General features: G+C 35.7%; 4 protein-coding genes across 10 annotated transcripts in view; all 4 read right to left on the bottom strand.

Annotated features, from left to right (window-relative positions):
* The window catches only part of LOC127880183 (magnesium transporter NIPA2-like), a 266381-nt gene that overhangs the window by 193794 nt on the left and 59279 nt on the right, over nt 1-13308 (bottom strand). The window lies entirely within an intron of this gene.
* Nucleotides 1-13308, bottom strand: part of LOC127880185 (magnesium transporter NIPA2-like) — a 247351-nt gene that overhangs the window by 193794 nt on the left and 40249 nt on the right. The window lies entirely within an intron of this gene.
* Nucleotides 1-13308, bottom strand: part of LOC127880190 (magnesium transporter NIPA2-like) — a 263454-nt gene that overhangs the window by 227037 nt on the left and 23109 nt on the right. The gene's annotated exons all lie outside the window — the stretch shown is intronic.
* The window catches only part of LOC127880186 (magnesium transporter NIPA2-like), a 36188-nt gene continuing 23351 nt past the window's right edge, over nt 472-13308 (bottom strand). For all 5 annotated transcript variants that reach the window (XM_052427460.1, XM_052427456.1, XM_052427461.1 and 2 more), the window contains exons 4-6: nt 8832-8922; nt 5483-5643; nt 472-4809 (exon numbers count right to left, since the gene is read on the bottom strand). In XM_052427460.1, coding sequence (XP_052283420.1) covers nt 4052-4809; nt 5483-5643; nt 8832-8922 — 1010 coding nt within the window. In that variant the 3' untranslated portion in view covers nt 472-4051. The remainder of the gene's footprint in view (nt 4810-5482; nt 5644-8831; nt 8923-13308) is intronic.

The following is a 13308-nucleotide window of genomic DNA, read 5'->3' as shown; positions in this document are numbered from 1 at the left end:
TGTGCATACGAAACAAAGACACAGATTTTGACTATGTAACCCCATAATAAAACGTGTTGACATCAACGCAGTGGTATGAATTACGTAGACTTCATGGACATCAGTTATCCTCATTCATGTATGACGAAAATGAATGCCTGACGAAAAATAATGGTTTCCAGTTAATAAATGTTTCTCACCAAGAAAACTTAAAAGAACTCGGACGCTTCCTACTTTGTTTTGTCATTTAATTTTTAATAATTGTTCAAAAAATAAATTTATGATTATTCAATTTTGTTTCCTACAAAAAAATATAATAAAAAAATGAACATGAATCTTAAAGATTAAACAATATAAATACATTAAACGTTATTTATTCTTGCTGATGAACAAATGGGCCATGAAACCAACAAAACAACGCGTGTGAACGAAGTAAAAATAAATAATTGAAACAATACGATATGCATTAAAGGCACGCAACACAACAAAATATTAAAAGGCTCGTATATTTATGAGTCGACGTAAAAACAATATACAACAGGTACTCATTAATTTACATGAATATCTTAATCAGCACATATCAATAACATTAATCCTACCTTATCGAGCATGCGATTTTCAGTATAAATTAATATACGATATCCTACAATCAAACGAATCAAAACTATATACACAGGTATATCATCGTTAAGTATGGTAGTTCGTATTACATATATGATGGTTAATACGTAAATATAAAATTTGAACTAAAATAATTGTGTAAAAACATGGATTAAAATCAGTGTAATAGAAAATGCAACAATGTAAGTCTAAAAAATCCTGTTTTTAAAACGTTTGAATGAACTAATAGTTTTATACGAAGGCATAAACGCATTCATATAAAAATATCAAATTCAGCTGTAACTTTTACACATTTTTTTAACAAAACTGCGACCTATGACGGTATAAAGGTCAGCTAAATTGAAATCATGAAAACTGACCAAGGTCTATCATTTCAAAAGTCGATGAATTAGTGTCATATATATTGATAACGCACAGTATTATATCAACAGTACGTTCATCAATACGTGATAAAATTAAATAATCACACACACAAATTCAGTATACCGAACATTGTAAAATAAATCTTCATTAACATGTGAAATCACTTTACAAAAAAAAACAATTATAAAAATCGATAAACCTGATGAGTTGATGCAACACAGTTACATTGTAGAAATCTATTCCATTCGATTGATTTAGTCTCAGAAACAACTTCAACCAGCTTTTAAGTAGTAGGACAAAAACAACTTATTTTCTACCAATAAATGAATGTACCTTTGTATTTAAAAAAATTAATACAAGATTGTTGGAATAACAATTATAAATGTATGTATTCTTGCAGCAACGTAACGAAACATACATAATGCCTGCAGTCATAAAATAAATGTTTAATGATAAAAAATAGTTATTTTATTATAACACATATATGTACACCTAAAAGACTGTGCAAAATAATAAGTACACGGTAAATAAACTGAGAACCTAAAAAGTACAGAAAAAAAATATTGACAAATAGCTTCCGTTAACTCATGAGACACATTCAAAGCAATACATCTCGAAGATACAGCTATGCAATCTCACGAGCATTCACGTGAATTCGCAAGAAATTTCACTAAGGACTGCGTGCGCATGTGCTAGAGGGGCTGATGTGGCCGAGATCGCGAATAATAATAATTTGTTTTACAGTAATAAAAACAATAAGATAATAATGATTATCATCATAACTGTTATTATTATTAGTAGTAGTAGTAGTAGTAGTAGTAGAAGTAGTAGTAGTAGTAGTAGTAGTAGAAGTAGTAGTAGTAGTAGTAGTAGTAGTACTAGTAGTAGTAGTACTATTATTCGTATAATATAATAATAATAATAATAATAATATTAATAATAATAATAACAGTGTTATTAAGATCGGTAAAACAAGTTGATTTAGCTCTTTAATGAAGCAATACTAAATTTGATAAAGTTGACAAACAATTGAAATTTATTCTTTGACAAAAAAAGCAAATTTATGTACGAGATATTACTAATCTAAGTGGATATTTTTAATAACTTCAAAGACTGTGTAAAAATATATGTATGCAATGCCATTATAAACTTTTGGCAAAAAAGTTTGGACAGAACCTACAGTTAATGCATAACATTCTGCATCATGTACATTAATTATAAAAAAATAATATTTTCGTTCATATTTTAAGGGACTACGTGCATTATATTAAAACATGCACAACAACAATCCTTCCTTTGGTCAACTGTTTAAAATATAGCTTTCTTCATCGATCAGTTAAATTATATATAAACCCTCCGCCGTTAACCTGAAAATACCTTACTTGTGTTTCCAACCTAGCTTGTATAAAATAACCGTTATTGTGCATTGTGGTGCAGTGATATCGAGTTTGCTTTTGCTACTTAAGTTCCCGTGTTCGAATACCGGCAAACACAAAGTTTTATAAAATTTTCTTTCTTGATGATATTTTCAACTACTCTAAATATTGGTGTAGTGTTGGTAATTATAAAAATATGTTTAAAAACAAAGATGTGTTTACAAGTACATGTAACAGAATATATCTAAGTAAAATATTTCTTTGATGTGATAAGAATGTGTAAGTCGCTGTTTTTATGTTTGTAAGTTTTTTTAATAAACTAAGCACAATATAAGTCAAACAGTCAGATCAGTATATTGCAAAACATATTGCGAAACTGATGAATTAAAGCTATTCTATGTGCATTTGTAAAATGTGCTTGAATGTTAATAAAATGAATGAATTAGGTTGTAATGTAAGACAATCAAATTAAGGCTAGAATTGGATTGCGTTAAATGAGTAGTTAAGCCGTTTTATTATATATTCTTAAGCTACGTAATGACACAAAAAGGAAAGAGCACTATTATAAAGACGAATTACTGGTATACAATTGTGTTTATATTCTCGAAAAAAAACACTAAAAAAGTACAAAGCATCTACAAAGAAATTAGATTTCAATCAAAGTGAATGAATAAATTACAAATATGATTAATGACATGAAATGTGCATATCACAATTGAGTTCTGAGGTCCATCCATCGAAATCAGATTGTCTCTTAACATGTGCATAACATTGAACTTAAGTTGCCTCCCTTTCACTGAACAGTTAGTATTAAAATACAATTCGTTCTTTACTAATAGTTTTTTTTCAATACGTTTATAGAACTACTGTTTTACAATTTGATATATCTCGAAATACACCGACCATTAAAACCTTAAAATAGAATAAAACTGAATCTTCAAATTAAAAATAAACACCTATTTTCAAGGATTCACGACGTTAAACATTTGAATTGTGTGTTGATACCTATACCCAATGCAAATTCATAAAACTTAATACATACAGTGTAATAATTCTAAAAACGTATAAGAAAATGCATCACTATATGTTAATTTTTAAATTCCGATTATAAAATAGGTTTTTAAACCATTGCAAAAAAAAGAATTTTGAAAATTCTGATAACTTCAATGGTCTGATTACTCAAATAGTAATGTTTTACACAGTCAGTAAAAAAAGCAAATACAGTTTTATATTGTATTAAATTAAGTGTGCGTCGTCGGAGGACAGCGCGCTCGACTTTTCTTGCTCTTCTCTGATTGTTTAATAGATAAGTTATTTTAAATTTAAGCTTTTAAGTATTGTTTTTTTTAATTTGCAAAATAAGTACGAGACACATAAAACTCGATTTTGAGCGAAAACCACGTGTCTATATTTACTGACAATGACCTTTATTGTTGATCATGATCAAATGTCCATCGAAAAGGCGAGCTTCAACTGTCCATTTCTCAAATCTGTTTTAAACACCATTTGATGATGGCCACAGAAAAATGTTCACTAGCGCATACGCTCACCAGTAACGTGTTCATACACGCCTATAAGAAGGAACTAAGTCATTTTATAGGCATCCGATCGCAACAGACGCAAGGTCTCCAACATGACACTTGTAAGTATTATGCACATAATATCGATTTCCCGTCCCATTTTACACTACACACACCCACATATCACAAGAATCATTCCATTACTAAACTTCCGTTCACGTTACTAGTGTACGATATATTACTATTGGAGTCCGTTGTTAACCCGTCTGTCATTTTGTCCCTCTCCAACATGAACATATCTACATCCGGTTCCTCGTCGGGGAAAGGCGTCTGCGGCGGGCAGTCATTAATAGCGGTCTCTTCATCATGACTGAGATTCTCGTTCTCCTCGAGAAGATGATGGTCGTCATGGGCAACGCCCATTGCGTCACCGTTTTGTGCGGTGTTTGGGTCGGTCTTCTGAGCCTTGGGCAAATTGCGCAGTGAAATGTTCATGTTCTTGAACGCGTTCAGGAGAAATATACCCGACACGATGACTAAGAACCCGATTACACAACCTATAATGTCCTCCACGGTCATGTTACCGAATTCCTTGAACATCACTAGCGAGAACATCACGGCGCATGACGTAAATATCACGTAATACGTCGGTGTCACTATTGCAGTATTGAACGTGTCCAATGCTTTGTTGAGGAAAACCAACTCAACCATACTACACGCGATCACAATTGCGGCCATCACGTACGTCAGGAAATTGTCAAACTCATTTCTGCCATTGATTGTTTCTTTGATGGCGACACCGAAACCTTTGGCCCCCATGACGGTGAACGACCCTAGACACGAGCAGACGCTCACGTAGACAAGCACGTTCTTCTGACCCCATTTAGGGGCCAGGACGAAAATGCTGACCAGGGCTATGGCTATCAAGGCTACCGAGAGGATAATTATACCTGAAATAGTTGCAATTGATAAAATATCAATAATATATGATAATTTAGAAATTTACTTCTATAAATGTAAGTAATATTTTATGAGTACAATTATTTATGATGTAATGACACTGAGAAACTCATCATAAAATATTTATCTTTCGCAAAAGATTAAGCTAGATGAATCAGAAGCGTGTTGTTTTTCTCTCGTACATTGATAAGGTATATTTCTGTTCATATATGTTCTTTTAAAAGAATTTAGCCCGCATAATGCAACCCAATTTTGCCATTGTTGTAACGTGGCTTTCACATGTAATATCCGACGCATAAGATCCACAGTTGATAAAATTACCTGACCATTCACGTCAATTGTTAACAGATGTTGAATGTCCAATTAACGGTTCAGTCTTACTAAACACTGTATGCCATATCTACATCACGTCATAATATTAACCATAATCTATGAGCACCAATATCTTCTATGCAGTCCGCACATGTTTATCAGGAACGAAACCCCGCCTAGACTTGATTTTTTGCTGAAAAGATACTTCATTTCGACGAAAAAAAGCCATACCAGCTAGGTGTGTCGTCCCTGCAAACTAAACAGGCCAATCTGGGACGACACTTTACGCACATGATTTAAACCCCATTCTCCAACAACGACGCTCAATTTAAACGATCGTGTATGCTTTACCTGGTTCGAGTATACGATCTAGCAAGCTCTCCATAGTCTGGATTTCCTGCTCCTGTGGCGAGTGCACGACTATGAGGGTGGAGCCGAATATGCAGAGAGCGCAACCCACCTTGCCCAGCAGGTTGAGGCGCTCGTTGAGGAAATAGGAGGACATCAGCGCGCTGAAACATGACGGCGGTACGGTTGGCGGTTATAATATAAATAAGTTTAAAAATATATCCTCAGTTAAGAAACATGATCATCATTACAGTAGAAGTTGAGCTGGAGACACTTCTTAAAGAAAGCGTGCTGAAACATGACGACGGTACCTCTAGCTTGGTCGGAATACGTGACACCATGGCTTTGCATGGCATTCGTGTATCGTATAGTTAAAGCGCGTGAAATAGATAAACCTTTTCAAGATCAACCCTTTATAGATTGTTATTCGCGTCATATGTTCTAGACTCGATGGAGTAAATCGTTAAACCGGGAAGTCATATAACAGCAATCTTTGCGGAGACGGTATTTTCGTACGTTAGGCTTAATGAACAAAGTTAGACATCAGACAGTAAACAGTTTATGCGGCTGTTTTTTTCTCTAGAATGCACGTGTTTATAACTGTCTGTTTATAGCAAAGGGTCTTCTAAGAATCATGGATACTAATAAGATGGGTAGATAATTAAAGGCAATGTTTTGGAAAAAAATTAATTCGTTACTTGAACTACGCATCTCGTACACTATATTATCGTGGAATAGTAATAAAACACTTGTCTCCCTTGTATCGTAAAAACTATAGCTTACTAAAATGTCTTTATTGGTGGCTTACGAATTTATACTTATGTCTGATAAGTATGTGTTCTGTCCTAATGAATTAAATGTAATCTGATATTTACTTAGAGTATATTTAAAGCATAGTTTAAAGGCGAGACTGTCAACATTCAAGAGTCAGTCGTACATGATCCTAGTTTCCTTTCCAAGAATATTTGGCGAAGGTCCAATGTACCTGCCTTAACAATGTTTGCACTTGAGCATAGGTTCAATCGGCAGTCTTAACCCGTCAAAATTGTATGACAATCCGACAGAGGACACTTAATATAGGCCATATAAGACACTCAACAAAGAATGTCGTAGATATGAGTAAAAAAGAAACATGTAGGTGGGCCACTGATAATATACCCGATAGAACTTCGACCCTACTGTCTCATTTTCACAAGAGTCTCCAAGTTTAAGTTTACGTCTCTGATTCACCGGCATACTAAATTTAGGTCAATCCCATTCATACATCTAAAAATGCTATTCTTAGTAAATCAGAATAGCTTCCGTGCGTCAGTTACCGGTGTTGTGTACCTGTGTGTAGATTTGGTATACTTGAAAAAGAAAAAAGGCTATAATAAATCCAAAACTGGTCGAAGGCTAAATTCCTTTAACGACGGCTAATAATACATTTAGATAATGCACAAGTGACGTGACGATTGAGCAAAACTAACAGCAGTTACACAGAAGTCGCCTACATACATTCGGACGTACTTACGTACTGGATGGACAAATGCAGCGCATAATGCCTCCCATTGAGTAGAGAGTATTTAGACTGGATGGATAAATGCAGCGCATAATGCCTCCAATTGAGTAGAGAGTATTTAAACTGGATGGACAAATGCAGCGCATAATGCCTCCCATTGAGTAGAGTGTATTTAAACTGGATGGACAAATGCAGCGCATAATGCCTCCCATTGAGTAGAGAGTATTTAAACTGGATGGATAAATGCAGCGCATAATGCCTCCAATTGAGTAGAGAGCATTTAAACTGGATGGACAAATGCAGCGCATAATGCCTCCCATTGAGTAGAGAGTATTTAAACTGGATGGACAAATGCAGCGCATAATGCCTCCCATTGAGTAGAGAGTATTTAAGCTGGATGGACAAATGCAGCGCATAATGCCTCCCATTAAGTAGAGAGTATTTAAGCTGGATGGACAAATGCAGCGCATAATGCCTCCCATTGAGTAGAGAGTATTTAAACTGGATGAACAAATGCAGCGCATAATGCCTCCCATTGAGTAGAGAGTATTTAAGCTGGATTGACAAATGCAGCGCATAATGCCTCCCATTGAGTAGAGAGTATTTAAGCTGGATTGACAAATGCAGCGCATAATGCCTCCCATTGAGTAGAGAGTATTTAAGCTGGATGGACAAATGCAGCGCATAATGCCTCCCATTGAGTAGAGAGTATTTAAACTGGATGGACAAATGCAGCGCATAATGCCTCCCATTGAGTAGAGAGTATTTAAACTGGATGGACAAATGCAGCGCATAATGCCTCCCATTGAGTAGAGGGTATTTAAACTGGATGGACAAATGCAGCGCATAATGCCTCCCATTGAGTAGAGAGTATTTAAGCTGGATGGACAAATGCAGCGCATAATGCCTCCCATTGAGTAGAGAGTATTTAAACTGGATGGACAAATGCAGCGCATAATGCCTCCCATTGAGTAGAGAGTATTTAAACTGGATGGACAAATGCAGCGCATAATGCCTCCCATTGAGTAGAGAGTATTTAAACTGGATGGACAAATGCAGCGCATAATGCCTCCCATTGAGTATAAAGTATTTAAACTGGATGGACAAATGCAGCGCATAATGCCTCCCATTGAGTAGAGTGTATTTAAACTGGATGGACAAATGCAGCGCATAATGCCTCCCATTGAGTAGAGAGTATTTAAACTGGATGGACAAATGTAGCGCATAATGCCTCCCATTGAGTAGAGAGTATTTAAACTGGATGGACAAATGCAGCGCATAATGCCTCCAATTGAGTAGAGAGTATTTAAACTGGATGGACAAATGCAGCGCTTAATGCCTCCCATTGAGTAGAGAGTATTTAAACTGGATAGACAAATGCAGCGCATAATGCCTCCCATTGAGTAGAGAGCATTTAAACTGGTCGGACAAATGCAGCGCATAATGCCTCCCATTGAGTAGAGAGTATTTAAACGACGAACAATCCTAACATCTCCAAGCGGCAGTGAGTTTTAATCCGCGAACAATTTGAATCCTGTTCTGGGAAAACTAAACGTTATACATGTGCGTGAAGTTTCGTCCAGATTAGCCAGTACAGTCCACACAGGCTAATCAGGGATGATTCTTTAGGCTTTTATTGATTTTTTCTTTTCAATTATGTATGTTCTAAACAAAAGTCGACTGTAGAATGAAAGTATTGTCTATGATTAGCCTGTCTGGACTACACAGGCTAATCTGGGACGACCCTTTACGCACATGCATTTAGCTCACATTTTCCAGAACGCTGCTCACTATAACATGTAATCCACACAAAGTCTCCAATAGGAGAATAGGAGAATTGTAAGCCCCTACCTGCAGATGACACTGAGAGCCCCTAACGGAGTGACGAGGGTCGCCGGCGCGAACAGGTAGGCCAGGAAGTTCATTATCTCACCAACGATCACTGAAACATGATGAGAACGTACAAATATAATATTAATGAAGCATGCGATTACAGAAAGTTTCGTGTTAAAGACCATGAACTTAATAGTCTTTGGATGAGAAAAAATGGCAAGCACGGAGATCTGAATCGCAGAGCACTACATGTGCAGACCGCAAATGCATTTAGTCCCTTTTATGCAGAGCGCTATTTAGATCACAGAGAACTTCATGTGCAGACCGCACATGCATTTAGCCCGTTTTATTTAGAGCGCGATTTAGATCTCAGTGTTTGCATTTGCGGGCTGCACATGCCTATATGGGTAGCCAATTTCCGCTGTAATGGATACTTAGTATTTCTGTTTAAAGCAAGTCTCTTCTTAGGTGGCAGGGGATATATCAGTGAAAGGGGGGTCCATCTCTTCTTAGGTGGCAGGGGATATATCAGTGAAAGGGGGGGTCCATGAAAATTACTGATCTTTAGGGTAGATGTTACCTATGGTCTTTAAAAATCAATTAGGTATTTATAAGATGTATTTCTTGTGTTAGGTTGTAGAAAGAATGTCTCATAATTTTGTAAAAAAATTATTAAAACTAGCCTCAGCTCCCTAGCAAGGAAATTTTGAATCTTCAAAAAGGAGGTTTTCACTTTTGTCGGAAGTCAATATTTCACGCTGCAGAAACAGAACAAAACTTTGAAGGTAAATTGTGAAAAATCTAAACGTATGGGAGACACTTTTCTAGGTAAATAAACAAAGCACAGGGATGAAATTAATGAGAAATGTAGCCAAAACTAGGATTGAATTATGTTTGATTGTTCTGTGCATGCCATAAAATGGGTCAAATTTCTCGATTTTTCATTAAAAAAAAGGTGGGTGGGGGGAAAGATCAAGGGCCATAGTTTCACAAGTGAAGAAGCCAGCCTTGTCTTTGGTTGTATTTTCAATATATATTGCCTATGTTATGACACTGACACAAAAAGGCTTTCTTGTGTCACTTTCTGTTTTGATGCAATGGATTTGACTGTTTGCGGCCTTTCGGAACTCAAAATTTGGTCAAAAATATATCCCCTGCCCCCTTAACGAAAATCTAGTTTCGTTGGAAAGCGTTGTCTCTGATTCAGCTTAGCGCACTGCACATGCTGATTAGAGACGCTCATTCAATAAGCACGGTTTACCCGAAGCTAGGCTCGTATGAGGTACAACATTTCAGTCCCTATGCACCTTCAATTGGGACAAACAGTCTTATAACAATTGGCATTTTTTGTTTCATTTAGATCACGCAGTAGTAAAAAAAGTGCGTATCCTTAGAATAAGTTTCCTTTACCATTTTGGACTGTTACACGGACATTGTCCTGAAACCTTATTTTGACCTCTTGAATATGTCAATAATAGACCTTTGCTTGGGTAGTTAGAAATGTTTAATATTTCTTGCATTTGCTTTTTCGACTATTTACATACAAATTGTATGCATGGATTGAATAGAAATTATTCGTTCATAAAATTATACATATCGAATACAAATTATTGGTTCACAAATTCATACATGAATTGAATAGAAATTATTGGTTCATAACTCAAACAATTTGAAAAAAAAATATATAAAGAGACGCTAAAAAGTAGAACGAATGCCAATGACGGAAATAGAACATGGCGTTACATACATTACACAACAAGTTGCGGTATTAAATGTCTTTGAATATTGATTTATTATATAAACTTTAGTGTTAAGCGAAACTATACCATTAAGCAGTAAACGATCGATGTCTTAAATACACCACCCGATCATATTTCTATATTCGATCTATTTCTATATTGAGCCCGTATTTACAAATACGCCAGATGGTCAACAGCGATTGACAAAAAGTAATTACATGTACTACGTAAAAAACATGACACATTTAATGTATATAAATAACGTTAATGGTTATTCATTTAAAATACGAAAAACTTTAAAAACTATTTATAACACGGGTATACTAAGTTGTTCTTTGGTAGTTATTTGACAACACCGCTTCTTTGCTTCTTTTTTCTATTTACATTGAGATCATCGCTTGTCATACGATAATTTCACTGCCAATAAGCATTTCAAAATCAAAGGATTTGATTACATCGAACGCAATTTGTTATCTAAGCAACGCGACTCTTGAAATGAAATTGCGAAACCACTATTTGATATTTCAAAATTATATAGTGCATGTGCACCACAATTAAATATTTTAAAATGATGTTAAACATCAACGCCATTACAAAATGTCTGCTCAAATATTTAAACAATAACGCTCCAAAGAAATGGCAAATAAACGGTCCGCGATGCGTGGGGTTATTTTATCGATCTTGGAAACGAATAACGTATAAATGTAAAAAAAATAGCTGTCTCCATAGGAAGACATATGCCCCCAATAAACGCTTTGATAGAAGTTAATGAAATGCACTTAGTGACCCCATGACCTAGTTTTTGACCCGGCATGACCCATATTCGAACTTGACCTAGATATTGTCTAGATACAACTTCTGACCAAGTTTGGTAAAGATCGGATGTGTACTATTTGAATTAGAGAGCGGACACGAAAAGTGTGACAGACTGACAGACAGACGGACAGTGCGAAAAATATATACCCCCTTTTCTTCGAAAGGGGGCATACAAAATGTTCGACCTATCCTAATTATACGTGCCGACGCGATTTTGTTATAAAGCATTACAGTTTGAGATTTTACTCACGTTTTTGGTAAATTTGATCATAGTCACCAAATTAGAGCACACACAAATGCGAAAAGAGATTTGAATGACTTCTGTGCGTCATTGAACACACTGATAAAAGTGGAAAATAGTAAAATGCTAAACAAAAGCAGTTTTGCCGAGCCACCTACCCTTTTCGTTTGGCGATGTTACAGACAACTAGTGATTAATTCTTTTAGCCTACGGTGTCACAAATTGTGATCTGTTGTTTTGTTCCGGAAATTACAGCAGAGCATTCAAATCGTTACGGAAACACGCCACCGGAGAACACGCGCGTGACAGGAAATGAGACGTTATAATGGAAACGTGCTGCATGAGACAGGCGGAGACTTGGGTGAATCAAAGCGCTGAAGGCACTGAATTTTTTCGCCGTTGTATAATCTTAGACGCAACTCAGTTTTCAAAATTAGTTTAAAGCTTTTTATATCGCAAGTTTGAAATGACCACAACCAATTCAAATTTATAAACAGTGTATCTTAAAGCACAGGTCGAGATGTGTTGTTTTCTTCAAATCATTGATACAGCTAATCAGTGTGCACAGGCTAATCTTATTTGACATGCATTAAGCCCCGTTTTCCCTGAAAGATGCCAATATGAACAGATTTGAATAATAAACACTAGACTGGCCAACGTTGTCTTACTAGCTGTCAAATACTTTTGAATACATACACGCTATGTAGTGTACCAGTGGGAACTATAAACAGGCAGATAGGGTGGTTAGAGCAGACGCTTCAAGCGTTCGTCGTCTGCTTATTTTACTGCAGTTATCCACACAGGCAGTCACGGGTTACGGTTCTTAGCGTAGTTAAGCCCATACTAATTTGCAAAATTGCTTTTACATTATTTGTGAGCTAATGCTTACAAATAAAAAGTTAATATTATAATGGGTATAGAATAATGGAGGCAGTTTGTTGTCCAACTTGTTGACGCTCTCAAATATTATGCTACTTTTTATATTGGTAATATTTGGAGTTCCAAAGAATTTAGCCCATAAAAAAGTATCTCTAAATTTTTTGCGCGTCTTATAGATAAGACAAAAGCAGAGGGTAGATAAATGAAAGAAATCAATTTCTATGAAATCAAATACATTGAATTTAATATACTTATACATTGAAACTTCAGCTGAAACTTTATTTTGACCTCTTAAATATGTCAATAAAACACCCTTGCTTAAGTAGTTAAATGTTTAATATTGCTTACATTTGCTTTTCCGACTATTTACATACAAATTGTATGCATCGATGGAAAATAAATCATTGGTTCATAACTTCATACAATTTGAGAAAAAACATCTCCAAGAGAGCATGCGCGTAAATAAAAAGGCTAAACGCTATCACGCATGAATAACTAATGAAACAGAACTCGAGTTTGCGGTGTAAAACGATATGAATTATTTAAGAAACTTAATACCGACTACTGAAACTCGAGTCCGATTGCACAAAAAGCATCATTGAATGAGCTGCATGTCCAAAAACTCCACTATCGAATTTAACCCTATCAGATATAAGGGCACGCACGGTTTTGTGGTCTCATAAGCGGACAGGGTAGCTATTGATATGACTGCGCGAATGCAATTGCTGTTTTGGAGATACGCTGACCGCATATGGCATAAGACCCGTTTTCGCATGACGAGGCCCATATGAATTAAATGTGTGACATAAATGACTACATC

This window comes from Dreissena polymorpha, chromosome 4 (genome assembly GCF_020536995.1).
Source record: "Dreissena polymorpha isolate Duluth1 chromosome 4, UMN_Dpol_1.0, whole genome shotgun sequence".
Lineage (NCBI taxonomy): Eukaryota > Metazoa > Mollusca > Bivalvia > Myida > Dreissenidae > Dreissena > Dreissena polymorpha.
This window is presented reverse-complemented; position numbering and strand designations above follow the sequence as displayed.